General features: G+C 42.1%; 1 protein-coding gene and 1 long non-coding RNA gene across 3 annotated transcripts in view; one reads left to right on the top strand and one right to left on the bottom strand.

Annotated features, from left to right (window-relative positions):
• Nucleotides 1-1,406: 1,406 nt before the first annotated feature.
• LOC113610608 (cyclin-dependent kinase inhibitor 2A-like) lies at nucleotides 1,407-25,526 on the bottom strand. 2 transcript variants are annotated; one of them, XM_027088915.1, is made up of 3 exons: nucleotides 25,337-25,526; nucleotides 3,873-4,179; nucleotides 1,407-1,620 (listed from the first exon to the last, which is right to left on the bottom strand). In XM_027088915.1, exons 2-3 carry the CDS (start codon nucleotides 4,174-4,176, stop codon nucleotides 1,595-1,597), a joined length of 330 nt encoding a protein of 109 aa, XP_026944716.1. In that variant the 5' UTR covers nucleotides 4,177-4,179; nucleotides 25,337-25,526; the 3' UTR covers nucleotides 1,407-1,594. The 2 variants fall into 2 exon arrangements, with proteins under 2 accessions (XP_026944716.1, XP_026944715.1); XM_027088914.1 differs by lacking the exon at nucleotides 25,337-25,526 and adding an exon at nucleotides 7,436-7,882.
• A 408-nt stretch (nucleotides 25,527-25,934) lies between these two features.
• Nucleotides 25,935-27,106, top strand: part of LOC113610664 (uncharacterized) — a 60,500-nt gene continuing 59,328 nt past the window's right edge. Inside the window, exon 1 of the long non-coding RNA XR_003429165.1 lies at nucleotides 25,935-26,288. This is a non-coding gene — a long non-coding RNA (uncharacterized LOC113610664). The remainder of the gene's footprint in view (nucleotides 26,289-27,106) is intronic.

Here is a 27,106-nt window from a genome sequence, read left to right as displayed (position 1 = left end):
CCCGAAATTGAAAACAAGTATTCAAAAAAATACTGGTATACAAACGTTCACAGCACTATTCACAAAAGCCAAAAGGTAGAAACAACCCAAACGTTCATTACCAGATGACAAGATAAACAATGGAATATTATTCGGCCATAAGAAGGAGTGCTACATGCTACAACATGGATAGACCTCAAAAAAAAGTATGCTAAGTGAAAGAAGACAGACACAAAAGGCAACATATTGTATGATTCCACTTACCATCAAGTGTCCAGAATAGGTAAATCCATAGAGACAATAGATTAGTGGTTGCCAGGGTCTGGGGACAGGGAGGATCTAATGAATATGCTTAATGGGTATGGGGTCGCCTTTGGGGATGATGAAAATGTTTTGGAACTAGATAAATGGCGATGGTTGCACAACATTGTGAGTGTACTAATGCCATTGAATTACACCCTTTAAAATTGTTAATCTTATGTGAATTTCACTTCAATAAGCAACGGAGACTGAGGCAGCCCCAGCTGAAGTTGGAGCTACGTTCCTGCAACATCCCTGCTCTGGCAAAGAAGCGCGGAGCTGCTTTTGTCTTGGGTGGCATTCAGAGCCACAATCTCACAGCCCGCCGCTGTCGAATTCCGGGGCGCTGGGCCGGCCTGGAGGACCAGCTCACGCAGGCCCCAGCGGGATGCAGAACTCTGCGCGTGGTTGTGGGTCACGTTCTGCAGGCTCCGCCACCTATTATTGGCTGTGACGCTTTGTGCAAAATACCCAAAACCTTACTTACGGGGCTCGGATTCTGGAGCCAGGTAAGTAAGGGAAGTCTCAATCTGAGGTCTCCCTGGAGTTCCCATTTATCACTTTTTACCCCTTTTCATCGATCTAAAGTCCCAGCTTTTGACATTTCATTATCTGAAATCCGAATGTGTCTTATCAACCTATGGTATGCACTCTTACCTGCAGCGTTTTTCTTTCTAAGAGGTATGTGAAACGATGGTGAGTCTCAGAAACAATGCTATATCGGCGATTCAATGAAATAGGCCTTAAAATTTCTAGTTATGTGTTGTGTGCTTTTTAGTTGATGTCCCTGGCCCTGTCCAGGGACATCTGTTCCCCCCGCCCCCCCAACTATACCCCTGGTAAGGTGCCATAATAGGTGCTCAATAAATGTTGACTGAGTGAACGGAAAGAACCCTATTTGTTTTAAAATTTTTTGCGCCTTGGCTCCGCCCCTTGCGGGCAGTTTGACACAAGAAGCGTCACGTAAGCCATTTAAGCTTCGTTTTCCTAGTTCACAAAATGGCTGTAATATCCTCAGCGCCTGGCGGGTGCGAGGCTCGAAAGAGGAAGTGCCCGCTTAGATGTGTTCCCAGAGCCTGAGTACTGACTCCCGAAAACTCCAACACGATGAAAAGACAAGAACAGTGTCGGGTTTTGTTTTTTTTTAATTTTATAGCAAAATTTAAGGGAAGGAAGGGGGAGGCAGTTCCAATTTTTAAAAAGCGTTATTTGATGAATTGGAACTACGCAGGGAAGACAGATATGGTGGGGGTAGTTCTTGTATTCAAACTTCGACGACTGAAGATCAAATACGTAGTCGAAGTGTCTCTAGATTTCAAGGATTCTTTAGGGCGGGACTGTCTGTAGACGGCAGAAAGAAAAAAGACATTAGAAACCAGAAGTCAAAGACGTGCGACCCCTCCCTCCTCTATCGCAGCCCCCCACTGGCTATGCAGACACAGCTTCTTAACATCCACCAACCCTCAGCCCAGCGTCTGTCTAGGGAGTCTGGACCCTCCCAGCCGCCGCCGCACTCTCGAGCCTTCCCGATCTCGCAGCGCGTCCGCTTGACCCGCCGGGCTGCTCCGGGCTCGCCAGGCCGCTCCCGCTCTCGGGACGCGCCCGACGAGGGCAGGGAGACAGCAGCCGCGCAACTTGCGGGGTTGCGAGAACCAAGCAGGTCTATAACGAGTGCCAAGTTGTTTGCCACACATAATGCCAGGCGACTGGAGGTGAAGGGGTCGCTTTGCCCTTCGAACGTCCCCAGGTATCTCTTGCACCTGACGCACAGCGATTCGGCGAACTCGCATAACCAGAGAGCACCTCAGTCTCAGGGGCGCTCCGCAGTGTGAGAACCTTTCGTTCCAGTCGTATCTTCTTTCCCAGACCCTATCTCCCAAACCTGCTAATGGCTTCCTAACGTTTCTAGAACAAAATCCATGTTTTGACCTAACATCCTTTTTTTTTTTTTGACTTACAGGGCCACTACTACGTTATCTGGCCTCTGCCCTCCTCTTTGATCTCGTGTACTCGCTCCAGCTGGCCTTTGGGTCCTCTTAAACTGTCACGCTCTTTTTCATGTAAGTTTTTGCACTCGAGTTTCTCTGCCTCCCGTGGCTAATCTCTTCTCATGACTCAGGTTCTCTGACCACTCTTAAGATAGTCTCCCCGCCTATTCACACTTCACTCTTATCCACCACATCGGTTTTACAAACTCACTCTTCGAAATACAGTTATATTGCTTAAAAATCTACTTCCCAGAATGTAAGCTCTATGAGGGCAGGATTCCCATTTTGTCCTATTCACTTTTGTGTCTGATCTAGAACGGGGCTGATCACGCAAGTAGGAACTTAAAAAATAGGAAGGAAGGAAGGGAGGGAGGAAGGGAAGGAGGGAGGGATGGTGTGTACCTGGGTTAAATATCTTAGGTTTGATTATTCATTTGCCTGTGGCCCAACTCGATCATCTAAATCCTTCTCTTCAGCTCTTCCCAGTTCTTGCTCCGCCCAACAGCCCTGTGATTGGCCCCTAGTCCTATGCCGCATTCCATACGGAAGCTTCAGCTGGAGGAGAGAGAGGGTGGCAGGCTAAAGGAGATATGGGTGCCTCTCACACCCAAGGCCTAGCACTCAAGACATCTCCCAAAGGTCCAGAGCAAGCCTTTCTACTCTGTCCTCCTAGGCTCGCCTAAGGCACAGGGAGCCTAGTGCCCCAGTTCTGAGCCAAAATACGATAGATTTCAGTCTCTTCGAAGTCAGGGTTTACCTTAAATTTTCGCGTAATTTCGTATATTGCTATAGATAGATAGGTAGGTAGGTAGATAGATAGGTAGATAAAATGATTCCCCCTTCAGAAAAAAGTCAGAGTAAAGTTGGTACTTTAAGCAGGTAGGAGTGAAGTGGGGGAAATGGGCCAAGGGAAAAGAAGTCCTCGTGGTCGTAGGAAAAGGGAAGGAGGTCCACATATCCATCATAACAGAATGCTTAAGAGAGGGAAAAGCTTAAGAGAGTCTCTGTTTCTCAGAGAGTACAGCGAATCCCAGTGTGCAGACTGCGAGAGTTGGCGAGGTCTCCATCCCAGTCGCCCTCAGAACCCACTGGGGGAGCTCTGAAAAACTCCACCGCATAGAGCGGAAGGTCGGATTTAGCAGAGTTTTGCAATAGAGACGGGAATGATAGATCTCTGCCAGATGATGCCACGCGCAGTTGGCTTTGGAAATTCCAGGGTTGATTCAGCGACCTTGTTAAACTAGTGGGGAAACTGGGGGCCGTTGAAAGGATGCTGCTAGCCAGCTAATTTGCAGGAAGAGGGGCCACTAGACCTCTAGCCTCCGGAGTGCTCAATTTTCCACCGTCTGGTTCTCAAGTGTTTAGGGGATGGGAGGCACGGTTTATGGGATGGGCTTTAACGTGCGACATTCCATCTTGGGCTATTTCCCGTCTGCAGTCCTAACGAGGCAGCGCGATCGGGAGACTGGAGTTGTCCCACGGGTTGGCAGGGTGAGCTGAGGTAGGACCAAATACCCTAGTCTCCTGGGCCCAACTTTCTCTTCCGAAAAGTGAGTGCGCTGGGCTGCGGAAGCTGAGTTCAAACTCGTGGATCAGCCACCTCACCTGCGGGACCTTCCGCGGAGTCTGCGAGGGCGTGGCTCCCGCCTTCGGTGCCCCCTGCAGCAGCGCGCAGGTAGCGGGCGACGTCGCGGTGGCCCCGCTCCTCAGCCAGGTCCACGGGCAGGCGGCCCCAGGCGTCGCGCACGTCCAGCCGCGCCCCGGCTCGGTGCAGCGCCACCAACGTGTCCAGGAAGCCCTCCCGGGCGGCGTCGTGCACGGGTCGGGTGAGGGTGGCGGGGTCCGCGCAGTTGGGGTCCGCACCGTGGAGCAGCAGCAGCTCGGCCACGCGGGCGCTGCCCATCATCATGACCTGCCGGAGAGAGCAGAGCGGTCAGGACCGGGGTGGGGACAAGGGCAGGATTAAAGAAACTATTTGCGGAGCCCCCAGCCCGTGCAGACGCCCTTACAAGCCACAGGTGTCTAGTTACTACTTTCTTTCAGTTACCAGCTCGCTTAGCCAGTTCTCCTACCTATTCCATTTTCCTGTACACATTCTGTTATATTCTCCAACGTTCTGCAGGGTTCCAGCCACGCACAGAAAACTGCCAGAGTCACAGACAACAGCAAAAGGGTGAGGAACAAGCTGGCTTTTACTACAGCCTAACCTCCTCTATTTTCTTCCTCATTTTGATATGAAATTATGTAAGGCTCGGAGATTTTCTATGGCTCACTGCTGTATATCCAAGCCCAGAACGTGGTAATTGTTTAAAAGCAAAAATGAAAAAAAATGACAAAAACTTAATTCTTGCAAAACTTTAAGCTACCCTTGGTTTCCCTGAACGTTAAACTTCAATTTCTTTAAGAATAAAATGAGAAAGTTTGTCTAACCAGCCCTAAAATTCCTTCTTCTGGTAAACTAAATAATGCCCCCCAAAGATGTCCACTTCCTAACACTCAAAAGCTGTGAATATATTACCTTGTATGGCAAAGGGGACTTTGCAGATGTGGTTAAATTAAGGATTTTGAGGGAGATTAACTTGTATTGTCAGGGTGGGCTCAACTTAATTACATGTTTCCTTATAAAAAGGGCACAGTCAGAGAGAAGATATATGAATGGAAGCAGAGGTCAGAGAGAAGATGCAGGGGCCAAGAGCCAAGGAAAGTTGACTGTCACTAGACGTTAGAAAAGACAAGGAAATGGATTCTTCCTTAGAACTCCCAACAGGAGTGCAACCCCGTGGATCCATTTTAGACTTCTGACTTCCAGAACATAAAATAGTAAATTTATGTTGATACTAAATTTGTGGTAATTTGTTATAGCAGAAATAGGAAACTCAGACACCTTCCAAGATTACACTCTGAGAGTTCACTAAGTAGGGGGGTGCTCACCTCATTTGGTTCCTAAATAATCTTTGATACAAAGCCATTACTAAAGAGGAATTTTGAAATGGTGTTCACAATCACGGCAACCTTACAGTTTGAGTGTTACATGGTGCGTGGTGGTGGTAGACTATTCTTTTTTTAGGGTAACCATTATTTGGTTATATTAGCTAGACCATAGTGACTGTATAAAGAGGAATTACTTATTTTTAGTTACATTCTGTATTAAACACAAATTAATCTGTCCAAACCAATCATAACAGAATCATACCAAGTTACAGTATGTTTGTTGATTCCTGTCCTGGAGAAAGTGAAACTGATTTAATTTTCAAAAAGACAGAGAGAAAATATAAGTGAACCAACTTACAGCTACAAAAAGAAAGAAAAACTAATGCAGTGCATTAGAAGAAAGAATTGTTTTAAAAGAAAAACTGGTGAAACTGTCACAATATTATTAACTACTTATTTACACTATTAGATTTCTAATAGATTATGGGTTAATTTCCAAAACAAAGGGGCCACACCCAAGGATGATGTCATAATGTTTTGGAAGCTCTACTGCAAGTGCCAGAGCTAGTACATGTCTGCACACTTCCATTCCTGTATATAATGCAAGTGAAAATATATTAGTTGGGTTGGATAAATAAAGTCCTTCATCTTAGTCATAAAATTGGTTTTAAATGTTTTATTATATGTCACAGTAACACAACATTTAAATACTTAAACAATAGCAATCCAAAGCAAAAAGAAACTTAATCAAACAAACTAATATTTATAGGGTGCCTAAGTTAACTTGATGACCTAAATTTAATTTAGTAATTAAAATTTTTCTATAAACTAAGTATTTTTCTATTAAACACAAATTTGGTTAGGGTTCAAAACTAAAATCATACCCCCTTTTGTTTATGCTTTTATCCTATTTTAAAAATGATTTAAAATTAATTATCCAACTTTCTTTTTGTATTTAAACAATAAGGTCTCATCTAACACCTTCTAGAACTCGAAGGCTGAACGCCCAGTCTGCAAGGTGCTGGCAAAATTTTAGAGATATCTAATTATGACTCAGGCATGCATTTTTTAAAAAGGACTCAATGCTTCTCTTCTACAACCATTCAACCTTTCTCTCCCCAAATCTCTCCACATTTCAAATCCCAAATAATCTCAAATTTGAAGGTATTTTAGTTTTATTTTTATATCTGTATCTAAAAGTGTGTAAAATTTATCCTGTGTAGCATAGTTTCAGGAAAGGAAGATTCACTTGTGAAATCTGTTAAGTTCCAAGTGGAGTTACTTTTCCTTTGTCTTGTTAGGCTGGAGTTTTTGCAATGTGCATTTGCTTCATATAAATTTTGTTTTTCAGAATCAGAAATCATTGTCAAAACTGGGCGTAAAACAAGGGTAGTGACTGCCAAGAAGAATGTGTCTTTAGCCTCAGATTTAGGAAGTTAGTGAAGGCAAAAAACAACAGAAAAACGAACTCAACACACCCTCACACACACAAAACTAGAGTGGGGAGGGGAGAAATGACATTTTTAAACTCTGAGGAATTGAAAACTCTCAAATAAATTAACCTATATCAAGTAAGTTTAAAATACCCAAAATGATAGGAGATACTCCCCAAGTGGTTAACTAAATTGACAGCATTATTTCAGGCAAGGTTACATTAACGTTTTTCTTCAGATATGTCTATTTCCTAACAAGCATATATTTTCCTTACTCGGTTAAAAAAAACAAACACGATGTGTAGTTACTTCTGAAAAATTTAAATCGACCTTTATTCCAACATACACAGCAGGAGATTTCCACTGAAATCCCTCCCCCCACTCCCAACAAAGAAGATGATCAGCTCCATTCCCCATTCAGTGAGTTCGGGGTTAAGTGGTCCAGCAAATCTTCCATTTCTTTAAACTCTTACCCCAAATGTTCGTCAATTTCGCATCTGATGAAGAGCATACCTCGGTTTATATGAACACAAATAGGCTCTCCCCTCTAGATCTTCACACCAGTCTAGAGATCTGAACCCCATGTGCCTTTCAGTCCTCCGGTGGCTTCCTGAGCCCCCTGGGCGTCGCCGAGAGGAGGTCTCCGACTCCGACCTCCGTCTGAAAACTTCCCAGGAAGTCTCCCCTTTACCAAGAAACGCTTACCTGGTTCCGATCCACCGGCCAACCTCGTCCTTCTAAGTCGCCCGCCATCCCCCCGCCCCGCTCCGCCTCCACCTTCCCGCGGCAGGCCTGCCGACCTACCTGAATCGGGCTCCGACCGTAACGGTTCGGCGCGTGGGCCGGCGCCCCCGCCTCGAGCAGCGCTCGCACCTCGTCAGCCCGGCCCCGGGCGGCGGCGGTGGCCAGCCAGTCAGCCGAGGTCTCCATGCTGCTCCCCAACGCTCGCCCCTCGCTCCCTCACTCTCCCTCTCCCGCCTCCTTGGAGTGCAGGCGGCCCGCCCCGGCCGCCCGGGAGCAGCCCGCCCCTCCTTTTCCCTCCTCCAGGGCCCGCGGAAGCGGCCCCCAGACTCCGCTCCTCGACTCCTCCCGCGGACTCTTTCCACCCCGGAGAGCGCCCTCCACGCGTTCTTCCAGGAGGCGCCTTTTGCTCCCAACGCGCTGCAAATGAGACACCGCTGAATGGGCCCCACTTCATGCCTCCGCAGTCACGAGTCCTCCGCCCGCCCGCCTGGGGGCACCGGCCGGAAGCGGTCCGCCCCTGGAGCGCGGCGGAGCCCCGGCTGGAGGGCACCCAGGGCCCTCCCACCTGCCCCCCTCCCCGCGTCCCCCGCGCCCTCCTCCCAGCGCTGCGCCCCCACCCCCAGCAGAGGCGCACGCGCAGCTCTGAGCGAGTTCGTTCCACCAAAGCGAAATTCCTTTCGTGTACACCCTGCCTGGCATTAGAGAGCTGCACGGGATTCCTAACTGCCAAGTTCGAACCAATGTGTTTGGTGTCCTAGGCAAAGTATTGCTTCCTCTTTTAATCAGAAGAAACGGCCAGCCTGTCCTCGCGGTAAGAGCCGAGGATCGATATCACCCATGCCACCATGAGCCTTCCCTTCTTTCAGACGACACACTCCCCCTCCAACACTCAGCACTTGGATATCGCGCGCTGGCTCTGCTATGCCAGAAATTCTAGCTCAAACGTTCATTTTGGAGAGTGGGCTCACCCGCCAGCCTGTGCCTCCCTCCCTCCACACACATGAAAACGGATGTCGGGAGAGAGCGTTTCCGAGGCTTACACAATGCCTGGTACTAGTGCCTAGTATACGGGCTGGCTCCGAGAAGATGAGGTCTATTTAACAGGGATGGTGGAGATTTCTGCCTATAAGCAGATAGGAAAGTGGCAAGCGAGTCACTGGGCTGATAGGCTCCGTTCTTAATAAATAATTCCTCCTAGACCAGAAAAAGTGCTCAGCGCTCTAGGGGCAGAGTTGCATTCAGAGTTGACTCAGAGACCAGGCTCACACACTGTCCTGGCGCCGCTTCTGTCCCTCCCCCTACACCTCTCCTTCCTACTGGAAAAACCTTAAAATTTTCTTAGTTATAAAATGCGGCGGCGGGGGGGGGGATAAGAGTCGTCCCTACTTCACAGGACTGTTCTGAGTTTTAAATGAATTGATATACGCATAAGTATTTAGAACAGTGTCACACATCCTAAGCTAATGCCTGTTAGCTCTTAAATTATCCATTTTGAGGATTCTTTTGCAATCCTGTTATGAGACACAAAGAAGAAAATGCTTCGGGTAGAATTATCCATATTATACAAAAGGGAAGGCAAGAAGACCTTAATCACCGAAACAATGATAGACATCCTCCAAAAGCCGACATATTTAATGAAAAGTTTAACAGAATGAAGAGGATAATAAGCAAAAGAAAATCCAAGTTTCTAATTTATCCTGTGGTTATTACACACACACACACACATATATATACATATATATATACACACACACCACACACACACATATATATACTTTTTTAAAAGACTGGGTTGCTCAGGCTTTGCAGATGCCTTAATCACATGCTTCATCTGTCTACTACATAACCCAGCTCTATTTTAAAAGTTATGTTTCAGTACCTGCTTGACTCTTTTTTTTTTAACATCTTTATTGGAGTATAATTGCTTTACAATGGTGTGTTAGTTTCTACTTTATAACAAAGTGAATCAGCTATACATATATCCCCATATCTCCTCCCTCTTGCTTCTCCCTCCCACCCTCCCTATCCCGCCCCTCTAGGTGGTCACAAAGCACTGAGCTGATCTCCCTGTGCTATGCGGCTGCTTCCCACTAGCTATCTATTTTACATTTGGTAGTGTATATATGTCCATGCCACTCTCTCACTTTGTCCCAGCTTACCCTTCCCCCTCCCCGTGTCCTCAAGTCCATTCTCTACGTCTGTGTCTTTATTCCTTTCCTGCCCCTAGGTTCTTCAGAACCTTTTTTTTAAGATCCCATATATATGCTTTAGCATACGGTATTCGGTTTTTCTCTTTCTGACTTACTTCACTCCGTATGACAGACTTGACTCCTCCTGAAGACCCAGAATACCTGACTGTACTTTCAGTTGCTGTTAGATTAGACAACACATGAAGTTTTAAGTGATGCCAATTAAAACACTTATGGGGTATCAAATCCATTATAAAAATCCATCACTGTGCCATTTATATTTTCCTCCTGGCACCTCTCAATCATTAGGGCAACAATGGTGTGGAAAATTCAAACTGTGGTAGAGAACATAAAATTCTTTTAATGTAGCTTAAGGTATTGTATCATGGGGGAGGGGAAAATAGCCGTTGTGGTGATGGGATGGAGGGAACAGATTTCCCTTGTAATATGTCCGGCTTTTTGGACTAATATCAAAATTAGTTCTCATCACTAAAATGATGTTTCCTAATCTTAGGGCAGGGAGAGTAGGCCCTTTGGAGAACCTGTTGAAAGCTATATATCCTCTCCTCAAAAAATAAAGTATGCAATTTTATTTAAAAAGTGTGTTCACTGGCACATATAACTTTTAGGGAATTCAGAAATTCTTCTAAAACTCAACTATAGATTCCTACATCAGGAACTCTTTAAACTCTCATACAATATATTGGACGGTTACTGGAGGAAATGGGTGATAAAACCATATAAAAACATCCCTTGGATGCGTTATATACAGACATGGAGATTGACTTTCTTCAAGAGCAGGTTTTAGACATGTATGCGTTAGCTCCAGCACTTACAGTTGAGTTCCCCAAAGATTATGGTATCCTTGAGTATGGCCCCTTTGTTCTGGAAGTTGATCCCATACTCCACTGGAAATCTTGTGTAAATAAGTAGTTAATAATAGTATGAAAGCTTTCCTAGTTTTTCTTTTAAAGAACTACCAAACTCCCAATTTACTCATGTATATCAGCTCAGACCTGAGGGGAAAATCCTCAGAAGAAATAAAATATAAACCCCAGGATCCTGGTGCTGGTTATCCCAGTCTCAGATTCCCCACGTGTAAAATGGAGTCATAATATATTTCATGGAATGATAAAATAAGGCGATGTATGTCAAAAAGCTTCCAAAATTCTAAAGTTTGTTGGTTATTTCCATTACCCTCCTCAAACTTTCTTTCTTCTCTTCTTCCCTGAGGATGTCATGGCCTTATTTAGGTTTGTGCTGTGTTGGCAGTTTTGAAAATCTATACTATGAAATAAAAACCTGTCTCAATTCTGATCAGTTTTTTAAGATTATTCATTTAAAAAAATGAATGTTCATTCAACAAGCTCACAGGTTAAAGGTAGAGTGCAGGGGGTGGGTAGAAGATGTTAAACATATGGGCTTGAGTTGGAATGCCTGGGTTCAGATCTAGACTTTTCACTTAATTGCTCTATAACAAAGTAACTTAATGTACCTGGACCTCAGTTTTTTCATTTGTATAACTGGGATAATAGTACTCGCCTCAAAGAGTTGTTGTAGGGATTAAATGATGCATTATGTGTAATGTGTGTAGAAGAGCAAAGGGAAACAGAGGATGACACAAGAAAATGCAAATGGAACCAAACTCATTCTGGTGGCTTAGGCAAAGTCTTCATGGATGCTGGAAGCTCACCTTAGTCTTGAAAAGTGTAGGAGTATAAAGATGGAAAAGAAGAAGAAAGATGTTCCAGGCAGAAGTGAGAGCAAAGAAGTTTGGGAAAACTGAAAGTAATTTACTGGGATGCATGGTGAGAAACCGGAAAAATAAACTTCTGGAAGGAAAGCCTGCAAAGGCGTCTGCTAAGTGCTGCTCAGAGTGTCAGGAGGAAAACCAGGAGTGAATGGGATGCCGAGGAAGTGGGGACGCTCTGTGCAGGCTACTCTTTCACAGGTTAGCTGTGATAGCTCAAGGCAGTGAGTGGTGAGGGGAGGCAGAGGGAAGGTGCAAGAGGCCTGAGCACACACGTACCCTAAAGGAAAAGTGCCAGGTGACAGGAAGAACAGTTAGGAGAGAGAAAAAAAAAGAGAAACTGAGGACATAGGCAAGATAGGGTATTTCTGAGGACCTGAGCCATCTAAAAAGTAAGGAAGCAAAGGAATATAAGGCACAGGGAGTCATCACAAATTTGGATGCAGGAGATTCAGCTAGATTTGAGAAGGGAGAAAAGGTCAGGGCAGGGAGGAAGTTGAAACACTTCCTTCCATGAACAAAGAGGCTGGCTTGTTTTCAGTGATGATAAGATGGTGGGCTAGGAAGTGAGAGTGCTGAAGGTTTAGGATATGTTATGAGGAAAGAGGGATGGGCTAAGTCGGACTTAGAAGGCTTTTCATCAGCCTGGAGAACCCAGCTGAGGGTCGGTGACACTAGAGGGGCATCTGACTCTTTAAATTAAAGGAAGCCTTGCAATGATGGTGCTCCTGTGACCCTACAAATCCAAGAATAGTATTCTAGATGTGAACATTAATTCAACACATCACCAGAAAGAGAAAGAAAGACATTTGAGAAGGTAGTATTCTGAAATTAGGTTCTGGTTCTTACAAGGCACTGCAGGATTGGCAAGGTATGATATGCATAATATGCAAATACATCATATGTAAACTAACATCATTTTATGAGGAAAATAAAGGGTATTGGATAAACAGCTCTGAACTGGGACCAAGTGACAGTCCTGATTTGACTGTCTATCAACATGCTTTTTGATTGTGAAATCCTTTGAGGCTATTCTTAGCTTCAACGTCCATATCCTTAAAATGGACTCTATCTTGCTCTACCTTTATATCTCATGAGGTTATTATATCAAGTGAGGCAATACACACAAAAGCATACATCTGTTTACCATATTTAATATTAGTATTGTTATAAAAGAATTGTTAAAAATATAGTTTGAGGTTAAAAATAAAATATATATAGAATACCTCTGGACAGATATAGAAAAGTCTGTTAACTGTGGGGAGAAGAAATGGGGAACTGGGATGGGCATGTGATTTTCTTGTCACACTCTACAACTTGTATTGTTTGGATTTTGTACTATATGTATATATTAGCCATATAATTAATTAAGTAAACATAATACATTTTATTAGACAAATAAGCATTGAGCATTGCTTTTCTGAAAACCATCATTCATAACCTTATTTGACAAAGAGTAACTGAGTTCATACTATATGTCAGGCACTTGGCTTTAAGTTGTGTATACAAAAAAAGAAGGGTCCTTAGTCAAGAGGGTAAATTGGTAGCAACCATCGACATGTTTGATTCTCTGGAGGAGGAAGTTGGTCTGGAATTGGAATGCACGCTTTAGGGGAGCCTACATTAACAGTATAGGAGAAGGAGGATGCACTCTGACAACTGACAATTCAGACCTGTGTTATCAGGAAAAAGATGTTGCATTTCAGGGTCTGGAGAGGATCCAATAATTAACAAGACCTCCTTAGGAAATAGCTTATCAGAGCAGGTATGCTCTGTTAATGGAGCTTCTGGACATAGCTGGGTTAAGCCTGAATAGATGGGCTCTAGGGTGGAATGCTGGGTGCGGTAGAGGATTATTTGAAGACTAAAGCAACGGAAGAATAATTTCATGTACCCCTTTTAATATAGAAAGAGTTGCCAAAGTAAAGACCACAGGCCTAGCTCCACCACCGACTTTATTACCTTGAGAAAGTAATACTTTATTCTGGCTTTGATATCTGCATCTACAAAGTGGGCATAATAACAACTGTACCTCAAGAGATAGTTGTTCAGCTAAGAAAAGTGCCCCTCAAAGTGCCCCTGGGTAAGAATTCTAAGGGCTCAGTGTCCGATCTGGGTATTTTAAATGGGAAGGAAGGACTTTCTTGGGTGAAAAATGGCAACAAATGCAAGGTTTTCCTTTAATTATTTATTTTTCCACAAGGATAAAAGGTAACTTTAACAAAAAGGGAGACCTCTGAGAAAAAGAGCAGACCTCTGTCACAGGTTAGTTAAGACACAGGAATGTGCCCCCAGGGATTAGATCTTTGGAAAATTCAAGATGGAGGATATTTTCTTTACCTTTTTACTATTCTCTAACTAAATTTAATACAGCACAATTATTGAGTATCTGCTACGAATAAGGCACTCTTTTAGGGACTCTATGATAGCTCTTTTCACTTTCACTCAGTTATTGTAAAATTTATCTTCCTGCTCAAACAGGATTTGGGCAAAGAGCACAAAACTCAAAATCCCTTTAACTTATTATAAACCTGATACATAATTATAGGTAAGTCCTAATTTTTCAGTCTTATTTTCCAAAGTATTAACTGGGTATAGAATCTGTAGTATCTATCATCATCTTCCCAAGATCATTTTGAGGATAACTTGTTATATAGCAGATGTCTTTTCTAAATTGTGTGCAAAACAAATGTAATTTTAAATCTATGTAAGGAGTTTACTCTTAAAAATATCTCTAGAGTGGAGTCTTGTGAAATGAGGAACCTTTGAAGCTCATGAAAACAATCACTCCCTAACTCAATTGTTTTGTAAATGTCTGTTTTTGTTTGTTGAGAAGTTTCTTTTGTTGAATTACTTATGCCTATTTGTGGCTACTTGGCCAGTTGAAAAAAACTAAAAGACTAGCACTGTGTGTGTGTGTGTGTGTGTGTGTGTGTGTGTGTGTGTGTGTGTGTGTGTGTGTGTCTCTCTCTCTCTCTTTATGTATATATGGTATGTATATATATATATATATCTCAATAGATACAGTATGTATTTGTGTGCATACGTGCATAATTTGTTTACATGCACAGATATGGAGGATTAGAATTAGCCTCATCCTGAGGGAAAAAATAAGTAAAGCATATAATTACAGGAGAGAGACAGACAGACAGAAACAGAAACAATAGAAAATGCATTCAAAGTTGCCAGCAAAATCATAATGGCTACCATTTATTGAACCCCAACTATGTGATAAGCATTAAGCAGCTTTACATATGTCATTTCCCATGACTGTCCTGTGGAATACAGAGTAGTATCCTTTCTTCATTAATTAGAAAAGAAGCCCAGAGTGCTTAAGTCATAAGGTACAAGGAGATGGAGTCCAAGCTCAAGGTTCCCAGTTCTGTCTGAGACGTGCACACTCTCCCCACTATGTTTCCCTGCTGATTGATTTGTACAGGACATGGTGGACAACTCAGCAATGCTTTCTTTTCTTTGAGAACTGTGCCATCAGGCAGGTTGTAAATTCTGGACCCAAGGTGACAGGATTTCCACCTTCGGGAATTACTGTGCTTCTGTGTGATTATTCTTGGATAATCATACACATAGTGATAGAAATTTGGATCTTGAAGTCCCTCAAAGTGACTTAATCCAGTCCTCTCATTTTTGAATGATTTTTTCCTGATTATAGTTCACATATGTAAAAAAATGTAAGAAATGAGCTTCATAAAGAAAATGAAAAATTATACTACACGGAAACAATAACATTTTGAAATATTTCCTTCCTGTCTTTTATCCTTGCTGAGTGCTTGTGGATATAATACAATTTTGAAATGAGTTTTTCCTTTCACTCATCATTAGAGCATTTTCCCAAATTCTCCAAAATTGCTTTATAAACACTACTTTTAATAGCTACAACATACTCCACTGGGGAAAAAAAGCTCCAGTTTACCTACTGATGCTCCTGTTGTCATATATTTAAGGTGTTTCTAATTGCTACAACAAATAGTACTGCAGGTTTTCAAAGAATCTAAGTCTTGTGACACATATTGAAAAATTGTTTTTCATAAAGCTACCCCTATGATTTATAGATAAGGAAATGGAGGGGTGTGCATTGCCATGGTTACCCAGCAAATAAGTGTTTCCTGCAGGTCTTAAACCCAGTCCTCTCTTCATGTTCTTTCTATGGCCACAGCTACTTACACTGACTGCGACAAATGTGGTTGGTGAGGATGCCAACCACAGCCTTAAATAATAATCTTGGAGAAGACACAAATGCAGCATAGGTAATGGGACAATCTCAGTCTGCATACTCAGGTAGCCCTCATCCCTCATTTACCAGTTCTGCTGACTTGAATAAATTACATAAACTTTCTGATCCTCCATTTCCTCACCTCTCAAAGTGGGGAATAAAACATAGTTCATAGGGTTATTATAAGGAATAAAGAATGTCAGATATAGAAAAATCTAGGCACACAGTGGGCTCTCAATAAATGGAACTTACTTTTTTTTTTTAAGGATATGACATTTACTATCTTCTTATTCATTTAGGCCATCAAAGTCAATTTCCTCTTGGGTATTTTTTTCTCATTACTATACATTCTGGCAGGTATCTGTGGTTTGAACAAGCAAACTCCCTTCCAGAAAGTGTGATTAACTCTGTCTTCTTTGATTCTAACCCCATGAAAACAGAGCTTCTTTGTAATAAAGTTGGCTGTGTTATAATAAAAGTACTTCCACAAAAACTTTCATGAAATCATGGGAAGTGATGATGGAGTGTGTCACGGTGTTCAATGTTTCCTCTGCGTTCATTGCTACCCACAGCCAGTCCTTGGAGTGCAGTTCAAGTAGAAAGTACAATGGGGAAGCTATAGGCAAAATTATAGGAGAAATTATAAAGTTTACCTTCTCTAAACCTCTATTCCCAACCTCCCTCGTTTTCCTCCCTGATTGCACAGATTTTCTCCTTTCAAACACGTGTTGCTCTCTTAATTGTTAACCTTGAACACATACAGTATTCCATTTCTGCCTATCCTGCTGATGCTCGTATGTGCTATTATTGCCTTGAGAAAGTGAAACTCACAGAGCAGTAATATTGTGTTCAGTTTTCACTCTTGGTGGAAGTTGAGTGTTCATGGTTGATTGACTGGGTTTAACGATGATTTAGGATACTCTGATTTTGGGGAAACATCTATATTGAAGCTTTCCTCTTCAAAGGGAGACCTAGTTACCACCCTCCCCACAACTATCCCTTAAGAGTAGCCTGCCTTCTTGGAGTTCTAGAGTCTAACTGTTATCTTTTTTTTTTTTTTTTTTTGCCTTTCCTGGACTTCTGAAAATTCTGAAGCCAAACTATCCTCTGATATTGTAAAAGATCATAAGAAAATTTTCTGTGTTGGATCACTCTTCCTGGAGTCACATTCTTCACCCAATACGGGATTAAACTCCTCTGGAAGGAATCAACTTCATGATGATATACATCAATCCTGAATAAATCAGAAAATGCTTCCTATTCATGTTTTAGCACCTTTCACTTACAGATTTAACATTCCCACTGATGTTTTCCTTTGAGTCTCAGGGTTGAGGGTATAGTTTTATATTTCTCTTTCTTATGGTTAAGATGATAACTCCCAGACTTCATTTTTTAAAGGCAATGATAACAGAGCATACTTTATGTTTCTCTGCACTAATTTTATATACCTAAGTCAATTTTGCCTAAGGAAGTATATTTAACATATTTTGTCTCTTTGATATCCTACTAAATGTGAATAATAGCTGCAGGCCACCTTCCAAAGCAGACATTTTGGAGGTTTTGAGGATGACTTTAATGCTTCTTCCCCTCTTTCCTTCCACCACACACACACACACACACACACACACACACACACGCATGCACACTCTTCACACTAAAGAGTTTTTAGAAAATTCTGTGCCGAAGCTATTGATTCAGATATTCAGACTGCAGCAACTGTTCTGAAGGAATTGAGAGCCCATTATCTCAGTGTTCCCTCCAGAAATTATTATTTGGGGTTATTGAATTTTTTGATAAATTGAAGGCAAGTTAATAACTTTTTTCAGTTTTCTAAAACTAATTTAATTTCTTATCTTAGAAAACAAGTTCATGACTATTGTTTAATAGCTATTTAGTAATTACGAATACTAGAAAAGTTTAGAATCACACTGTAAAGGCCATCATATTGGGCTTCTGTACAAGTTTACAATGATTTTTTGTACAAATTTACCTGACACCTTGGAATATGCCAGGGATTTGAATAAATGTATTTTTATTATGATATGCATGTTCTTTAAAATGGAGTTGAGGAATTTCTAGCTACTCTAAATAATTAAATTATAGTTAAGAAGGCATTTACTGTAAAAGTAAACTAATGTACTTTTAAGGATTAGTTTAATTAGGCACTTTAACAATAATTGACAAATGTATGTGATACATACATTTGTATGTATGTATCATACATATCAAATGTATGTGATAGTATATGCAAACATCTCTTTGCACATACTATTTTATCTAGTTCTTAATGGATGAGTACTATAGGGTACCACCTTAGGTTTACAGATAAGAAAGTGGAAGCATTGAGAGCTTTAAGTACTTAGTCCTAATACCACACAGCTAGTAAGTAAAGGAAATGGAATCTAATCACAGATCATATATTCCAAGAAAGTGACATTTCTACTTCGTGCTTCAAGTGATTCCTATGCTGGTGCATAGGTTTCCTATTTACTGCTCTTAAATTGAAGTGTGAGTAATTTATACTTAATTTATAAGGGAGTTTTGAATTAGTTTTATTCTGGGCAAGAAATGAATTTCTGAAAGAAGTTAATTTTCTTGTTTTATTATGAGATTCAATGGCTTTTAGGACTTCAGTTATTAAACTGCCCTATTTTTCAGAACTTTTCTTTCACCTAATTAAATATATATTTGCTAGAACATATGTGGCTCATGCTGAGTAAAACAGAGATCCAAGGGAGTTAAGCAATTTACAAAACAACAACTAACTATAAGAGATGGAACTGAAACCATATACATATATACACACATATAGGTATATATATGTGCATGTATATATATATATATATATATATATATATATAACATGTATTCACTCAAGAGGCAGTTATAAAGGGCTAAGTTAGGGCATTTGGGGCAAGAAGCACGCCTAGTTCAAATTGGCAAGAGTTACTAGTCAATGACTTTTGACAGACCATGCAACCTATCAGAGCCTCAGTCTCCAGTCCATGAAATGAGACAATAAAATCCCTAAAACATAAGGATAATGTGACAATTAAATAAGATAATGTAAGTTGACGTGCTCTATTACTGTTAAGCTCCTCATAATTATTTTGAGGGAAAAGAGAAAGCAAACTTGACCATATGCTTTTAGAAGAAAGTTTCAATAAGCTTCTTTCAAAAATTGTGTTACATAAAATATATTCAGTTTCAATTATTCAGCATGTAAATTGAATGGAGTAAAATTCAAAGTGTCCCATGTTGTATGTACATTTAACAATTATTTCAGAATTAAAATATACTGCTAGTTCTACAGGTTGGGAAAGATTTGCAACTGGGGGGATTCATTGTGTTTGGATAGCTGCTGTTTCTTTAAATTGGGTGAAAGAGTTGTACAATTGCTGAGTCAGATGGTCTGGCAGCCTGAGAGATTCAGAGCAAGAAAATGGTGGCACTCAAAAAAAGAAAGTAAAACGTAAGCTTTCCCCCCGATACATCAGCAAAGTAACAGGTGTAACATTAGAAAAATGTAGTTGAAAAGCAGAAAAATTATGATTATAAGTTGGAAGGCATAATATTTTAGTTTTACTTATAATAGCAAATTATTCTTTAGCTTACATTATTCTACATATTTCTCCCTCATCAATGTGCTTTTATAGACACAAAGACTGCTCATTTTATCTATAAGTGCTTTATTCTGTTATGGCTACGTTCTACTGCAATTTTGCCTTGATCATAAATAAATATAATTTAAATCTGTGGAATACTTTTATGTTTTCTTTTTCTTCTCTTACATAATTTTACGTTGTTATGTTTACTGCCTGGTTTCTGGTTTGGAAGATAAAGTAAAATAAAAGAAATCCCTTATTACTTATTACTCTATCTATCTATCGAGGACCATCCATCCTATGTAAACAACAGTAAGTGTATGTAGTGTTTCAAAAAGGTGATGTCTTTTGTGGAAATTTTCTGGCTGGTGCTACAAGCTTTAATGCACAAGTGTATTCTGTTACATTCTTCGCCCCAAAATGTGTTCTGATTGTAGAGATCTGGCATCTAAGAGATAATTTTTTCCAATTCAGATGAAGGATCACATAATAATAATAAAGGGTATCCTTCATTTGGTAAAATAGCTCCTCCAATGATTTATTCAGATTCTCAGTGTCCTTCCTGGCACCCAAAGTGTGATTCTAAAATTTTAAATCTTATCTAAAAGGCTAAACCTCGATTCAAAAATAAATGAGCAAAAATAAGGTTTAAAAAAGCAATGTTGGCCATATTTGTCCCAAGGAGCCACCTCCTAACAGAATCCCCCTTAAATGCTGTAAAATGCAGATTCTTGGGACCCATAGCAAATCTGCTGAATCACATATTCTGAGGATGAGCTCCAGAAATATGTATTTTAAACAGCAGCCCAGGTAAGGATGCTGCTGATAACCTTTGCCTTACTTCTTTGACGTCACATTACTCTCATGCTTAAATTAAGAAAGTAAGGGCATATATATTAACACCACTCTGATTGCACAATTTTATTAGTTGCAATTTGTTTAAGAGATTACATGTCTTTGTTCATATAGTTCTGAACCTCTACAATCTACAAAACTTTTTTTCCCTGAGAAAAAACTCCTACTGGCTTCGTAACCATGTAAATAAATTCTGAGATTTTCTTTTTGAAGGTAAAGGGGAAAATTGAGAGCTAGTTGAAGAAGAATTAAAAAGTCATTTGTGATAAAAAATAAAAATCAACTTATTCTTTTTCAAAGGACCTCTGAGGCACTGTAATTTTAAATCTTGTAGTTGACATTTTAATTTTTTCTCCTTTATTACTTCTTTCTGATTATGCAGTTCTACCCAACTGCAACAATCATTCCAGGGTTTATGAACTAGAAAACTGCACTGACAGGCAGAGATTTTCTTCAATCCTCTTTCTTTAAAAAACAAATGTTATTGACATTTAGTAAATTCAACAATTGTCAGTACACATGGGATTGCTGAACACACAGTGAAATACCATGAATTAGGATATGGTGACTCTGCGGAGACCCCAGATTGGTGGGCATTTTCTAAGATGGAGCAGTCTTTAAAAGCACCTTCCTTCTCCTATGAACAAAGCCTTTATTTATTCCTAAGGTTTTCTCCATCGGTTGGCTTACTGACATAGAAGTTGACCTTATTTTAATACTGACTCATGTTTTTTCATTCTAATAAATGATTTTATTTGAATGTCTTGACTAAAGGAGAAAGTTTACAAACATGAGGAAAGCTTCAGTATAAGAAGAAAACTATTGAGAGACATCATCACTAGAAAAATATGACGGGCCATTCTTTATACCACCTTGCACCCCAGACAGAGAAACAAAGAAAACGAGGCCTTTCAATACTCTGGTCACCACCTAGCCTGGAAGGTAATGGAATAGCCGCCTAGTCTTGGAAGTGCACCTCACCATCTCTCGTTCCGTTCCGTGCCTCGGAGTGAACCTGTCCCATCCCGCTCCCTCCCTTCCAGAAAAAAAGGCCTAGTCAGTTTCACGCTGGTGGAGGTGACACAGAGATGTCCCCTGTCATACCTTGCACCCCTCTGGAAGCCACGAAGCCCACTCAGACTCCGCCTGTCCCCACCCCTTCCTCACCCAGGGCAGCCCCCATCCTGCTCTGCGTTTAACTCCTGCTCTGCTCTGTTACTCTAATGAAATATTACCTGCGGAAATAGTTGGGGTGAGGGGCGAGGCCCAGAGGAGGCTAAAAATAGAAGGGCTGGGTGCGTTCGCGTCGTTAGGTGATAAGTGGGCCTGTGTCCTACCCCAGCGGCCAATAAAATCTCCGGCATCCGAAGCATCTCTAAGCATTGAGAGGGTGAGGGATGAGTCAAGGAGGGTGGTTGGAGTTGAGAGGTGAAGGAGGCGAGGTCCGAGCAACTTCGAGTCTCACTTCCTACTCTGGGGTCCTGGGGACACCCGCTGCGACCCCAGCCCAGCTCTGGGAAGTGGAGAGCCCCACCCTGAAGTCGTCCAGGGAGGACTTGGGAGAAGGGGATCCCGAGGAGGGGCAAGTGCTGGGACCAGAGAGGCCTAACACCCAGGCGCCTTGGAAACAGGTATAGCCACGCATTTATCATTTATTTAAAAACGAACTACGTTGTGAATAGGCACAGCGTGCCCTAAAGTCTGAAGTCAGAACCCTCTCAGGCTTTCTCCAGACCTTAAAGCCACCTTCTTATATAGGATACGCGTACAACTTATTTTCCTCACCCTTTCTCACTCCTTCCCCAACTAACGCTAAGTAAGCTCTTAGTTCATCTGTACTGTATGAAAATAACTTTTTTTTTTAAACTGGTGATGGTCATAGCACTTTGGAAGACACAAAAGTGTAATGAAGAAATAAAGATCACCAACCATCCTGAGGAAGCCACTATAGATATTCTGATACATTGCTGTGTGTGTGTGCGTATGTATGTGTATGTGTAGAGAAAGAACGAGAGAAACAGAGAGAGACGGAGAGGAAAAGCAAGAATAAGAATTGTTTATTGCTTTAAATCTTACTTTTTTTTTTAAAAAAAAGGAAATCACCTACCTTTATAATGTAATAATTTTACATTCTATTAAATATTCTCCAAAAACATGATGATTGTCTGTTACATTCCAGCTGAAATATTTCAGACCATAATTCCAGAGTATAGGTATAATTGAACATAATTTAACAATGTGATTGCTAGAATTTTAGGCAATTTTCAATTTCCTGCTACTATTTATCTGTTTGTATTGCTCTTTGTCAGAATCTTTCTTTCCTTAAAATAATGCCTACATATAGAAAAACTGAATAAAAGTATATGGATATTTTACAAGTTCTTGATACATAATGTAAAAATGTTCTTGCCAGTGAGGTGTTTAGGAAAGTGCATTAATCTTCAGTCAATAAACAGACACAATATTAGTCATCAGGTATGTGAAAATCAGAATTTAGAAAACTGTAGTTTTTTTTAAAGCTATTCAATATTATAATTTTATGTTTAGAAAATGAAACTATACCCATTGTTTACATTATTTAAACTGTAGAAATAAAGCACCATAAAAACTCTTTATGAGGTTGGATTTTGTAGCAGAGAGAAGGATTCTCTGGCCTAGGGTGTTTTAGGATGGACTGGGGCAAGTGAGATTGTCATGCTTCTCAAAAAGTACTAAAGGTTTTAAAAGAGCAAAAACACTGGGCCAAATGTTCAGCCTTCCTTTAAGAAGGTATTTTTGAGATGATGTAGATCACTTTACTATCAGGTGTCATTCACATGTTGGGAAAATGGTTTAGCTTAACCCTACCGTGTTAGTTACTTGTGATGAACTAACATGTAATTAGCAGACCTGTAAAATACTGTTGGATATAGACAGCAATAGGCTGTGTTGTTGTTACCTTAGGATGAGAATGGACTTTTTAAAATTCAAGAGTCCCCAAAGAAGTAAGTGAATATTAAATCTTGATGTCTGAAAGAATTATTGTTCATTTAGAACATAATACAAGCTAGGGATCATGTACACATTGGGAATAATGGTTTATGCTAACCGTATAGTGCTTACCTTGAGAGGACACTATGCTGTTAAAGGAGGGGAAAAACCCTAAGAGTTCCCACATAACAGTAAACAAATAAATATTTAATTTCAGAAAAATATGACTAGTTTGTAAACACACCAAGGTAGAAGTAACGAGTCAATTAGTGTAATTCATCAGGCACGTGTGGATAAGAAACTAGTAACGTGGAATTTTATTATATACAGTTTCCAGTTATATAAGAAAAGTCATAATGAACATGTTTGCAAAACTCTAAAAATATGTTAAAATAATAACACCTTACAGGTCTGCATTAGTATTAAATAATTCATACAAGTTAGTTTTTAGCGCTATTGCTCTCAAGGAATTGTATGAGTCCCAACATAATTACCACCCATATATATTCTTAAATCAGTATAACCATAGACATAATATATATTAATGTGAAATATATAATTACATGTCACTTATAATTAATACTTGTAGATGTTTGTATATGTGTAAAATTTTATATATGAAGTTGGAGAATTGCACATATTTTCAAAACATATTCTATTCTATCTACGTCATGTGTTCTGTCTTCAGATATTTGCTGAAAATTGGGCTTTTCATATAGTCAATGCATTTAAAAATAACTTTCATTCCTGAAAATTGATTTATACCTAAATAACAAGAAATGAATGGCTATTCTCAATGAATCTATCATTTTTATATTTTTAACACTTATACAATAAATATATTATAAAATGAATATTTCTCTAACTTAAAATAATCACAATATTATATTATGTATTCCTAAAATAGAAAACACATAATTACAGTATTTACATAGATTAAATTTTTCTACTTTGTTACTATAGAGTTTTGGATGTAACTTAATAATTTAAATAAAATAACTTTATATAGAGAATAATATTAAAAAACTAAGATATTCAAAAACACATCATAGTGGCTAAATGCTTGCTGGTACGGATAAAGCACCGTTTTAAAAAATAGGATCCTGTTAATGTTTTAAAATGAACTGAAATCAAGACCAGCAACATGCCTTGAAATTCTTTACAAGCTCCTTCTACTAATTCCAAAAAACCCCCTGAACTTTAATAATAATATGAAAAAGAAAATGTGTATTTTTCCTATAAATTGTTTGTAGATTTTTGCCAATAGAAATTGAGGCACCTGATTAAACACTGATAGTGTTAACAGTTTTACATTTACATGTCAAAAAGTCTATTAACGTTACAATAAAAAATAATTCCCCCTCTGCTGACCTTTGCTTTTTCAAAACACATATTCATGGGGAAATAATGCCACAAGGAAGGTCACAAAAATGAAGCCCCATTAAATTGTTTTTGGATTCATTACCCAAGTTCTAATTAGGACTCTATATATTGTAGCTATATATATATATTTCAACTATCCTCGTCATAGGAAATTACATCGACTATGTAAAGATTTATCTTATTTGAGGACAAAACTACCTAGAATTCTGTCTTTCAAGAAGTAGGCCTCATTTGGGGCCTGTTAATTGGGGCCTGAGATGACTAAAATATGATCGGTGCGATCCTTAGACTCCCCACTGTAGTTCTGCCTTCTGCTAAACATACGGGCATTGTCCCAAGTACTTAGATATACCAGGCCGCTAAAGAAGAAACCTGCATCTCACTGCGAAAGTTTGACTCTCCACTGACTGCACAAGCAAGTGATTGCTCCTCTTAGCAGTTACTGATCCTTCGATCAAGATCAATGTTACTATTTCGGGAAGTTAAACTCTGTGCGAGCCCGCACCCTCAAACGTCCTCCACTACTGGAAGGAGGGAGGGTTGACGAGTCAGGAAGACTGGGGAGGAAAAAGGCGGCCTCCAGAAAACTAAGACCGTTAGTGATACTTTCCTCCAGGGCGCAATAAAGTGCCTTAGAAATACACCTTGTGTGTGTGTGTGTGTGTGTGTGTTTACTGATTCCCACTCAGGAAATTCAGGAGTGACTGACTTCTAAAGTGGGTTTAGAATCTCCCGGTTTCCCCCAGAGTTTCAAGGGATTAAGGAGGTGTGTGAAGGCGGCTCCGGGCTTCACATACTGGGAGAACAGCACCTCTAAGTAACTGTAACCCGTATGGAGAGAAAGTGGAAGGAGCCTCCACCCACGCCGAAACAACCTCCTCCAACCTCGTCTGGAGATGATTTATCTGTGTATTAGCTTACATCAAACAAAATCACCCAAGGGCCGACTGCGCCCGGGATTTTCGAGGCCTTTCCTACCTGGTCTAGGATGTGGTTGCTGCGCTCTGCGCTGGCTCCTCACTAGCATCAGCACGAGGTCCGCAGCGGCCCGCACGACCGGCGCTGCCCACTCACGCGCTGGCCGCGCGATCTGCACGACGAAAGCCCTGACTCGCGGCGGGCCGTACGCGCGCCGAATCCGCACTGTGATCAAGAGTCGGCGCACCATGTTCTTGCCGCCGCCGAGCTCGGCGGCCGCTGCGCCGCCTTTTGACTTCAGAGGTAGGCAGCTCGGCGCCCGCCCCCCGATAGCAAACTGAGACCCACGCGCCGCCCCCAGCCCATCCCCGCCCCGCACGCGCGCACCCGCCCTCCCTGCGCGCGCCCGCTCGCCCCCCACCTCCTCAGAGCCCAGAACCGTTCTGCGCCCAGCGCGCGCGGGAAAGGCGGGCTGAGGCGCCTGGAGGCGCGCGCGCGGGCAGCTAGCGTCCTAGGTTCCTCTCCCTCCCGCCCACCTCCTCTTTCCCGCCCTGTCCGCGCCCCCCCCCCCGCCCGCGCCGCCACCTTCCCACCCTCCGCGCGGGCGCCCCACGCGGTGACAGCTCAAGGTCCTGACGCCACAACGCATCTCCAGGCAGCCCGCCCCCTCGCAACATCCGTCACCTGACCCTGCCATATCAGGAACCGCCGCGGTCCAGCTCGCGTCCCTGCTTCCCTGTCCCCCTTCCTTTATTCCTCGCTCCCCACGCTGGGGAATTCTTCCTTTCTCCAAACCGGATTATTTAAAAGAGAAAAAGAAAGAAAAAAAAAAAGCAAATTTATCTCATGGGTCTATCCGCCATTCAGGAGGCTGGATGTCAGTTTTTAAAGAAATGGCGCTATGCTCCACTTCTCGATTTGGGAAACGAGCGAAATTAAAGGAAACTGCTGCGACATCTGGACACTGCGTGGCGCTGGCGCCGCTGGAGCGGCGGGCCCCGCGCCGGACCAGGTAGGCGGAGCCGAACCCCAACCCCTGCTGGATCGGCGCGCCCCTTCCCCTGCCTGCTCCCGCGTTGCGGAGGGCTCTGGGCTAGGCCGGCAGTCCATTCACCAGGCAATTTTTATTTTCGGTTTTAACATCCCGCTCAGAGAAGCATCTGAACGCTTCTTCCTCTTTCCTCCTGCCGCGGTGCTCCCCTCCCCCACGGCTGCTCCCCGCTCTCCCGTTGTCCCCGCATCCACTGGTCGTTCCTCCCGCAGCCTCCTCCTCCTCCTTCCGCCCGGCGCTCCGACACCCTTCCCTCTTGCTGCCTGACTCTTCAGCGTGGTCCCTTTCCTCTCTCCTCCCCTCCTCCCTCTTCCCCCTCTTTTCTTCCACATCACTGACCCTTTCTTTCTGGATACCCCCCGCCCCCCCCCCCGCGCTGCTGGGGTCCACTCGGCACAGGAAAAGCGAGGGAAGGAAAGGGAAGAGCCGCATAAAGGAGGGGTGAGTCGAGGACACCGAGGCGGCCTGAGGACACGCAGGAGCCGGGTTCCAGAGTGCAGACTGACGGGTTCCGGCTGTCGGGCTGGATGGAGCTTTGGCGCTGGTTCGCCGGCTCCCCCGAAGGCGAGTGGTCGAGCCCAGGACGCCTCTTTCAGGCGGGCGGTGCTGACCCGATGCCCCAACTTCCCGGGCCTGAAGTCAGTCTCGATGGGCCGAGAGCCTCGCGGGCTGGAGGCGCGGCCTGGCCAGCCCGGCGTGTAAGAGAGGATGTGGGACTAGGCCCAGCCTTCGGAGCCTGAAAGGTGGCCCGCCTCGAAGTGGCTTCTTTTACTTGTGGC

Source organism: Aethalodelphis obliquidens, unplaced genomic scaffold (assembly GCF_003676395.1).
Source record: "Aethalodelphis obliquidens isolate GAN/ISIS:26980383/991018 unplaced genomic scaffold, ASM367639v1 scaffold64, whole genome shotgun sequence".
Classification (NCBI taxonomy): domain Eukaryota; kingdom Metazoa; phylum Chordata; class Mammalia; order Artiodactyla; family Delphinidae; genus Aethalodelphis; species Aethalodelphis obliquidens.
Note: the sequence above shows the minus strand (reverse complement) of the source record. Positions and strands in the feature narration are given on the sequence as shown.

What these genes read in the sequence shown, in the direction of transcription:
- LOC113610608 (XM_027088914.1), bottom strand. Translation starts at nt 7,561, where the DNA reads ATGGAGACCTCGGCTGACTGGCTGGCCACCGCCGCCGCCCGGGGCCGG. An exon ending in ACGGTCGGAGCCCGATTCAG is followed by an intron (nt 4,180 to 7,435) that starts GTAGGTCGGCAG and finishes TCTCTCCGGCAG; the next exon opens with GTCATGATGATGGGCAGCGC. An exon ending in CTCCGCGGAAGGTCCCGCAG is followed by an intron (nt 1,621 to 3,872) that starts GTGAGGTGGCTG and finishes TGCCGTCTACAG; the next exon opens with ACAGTCCCGCCCTAAAGAAT.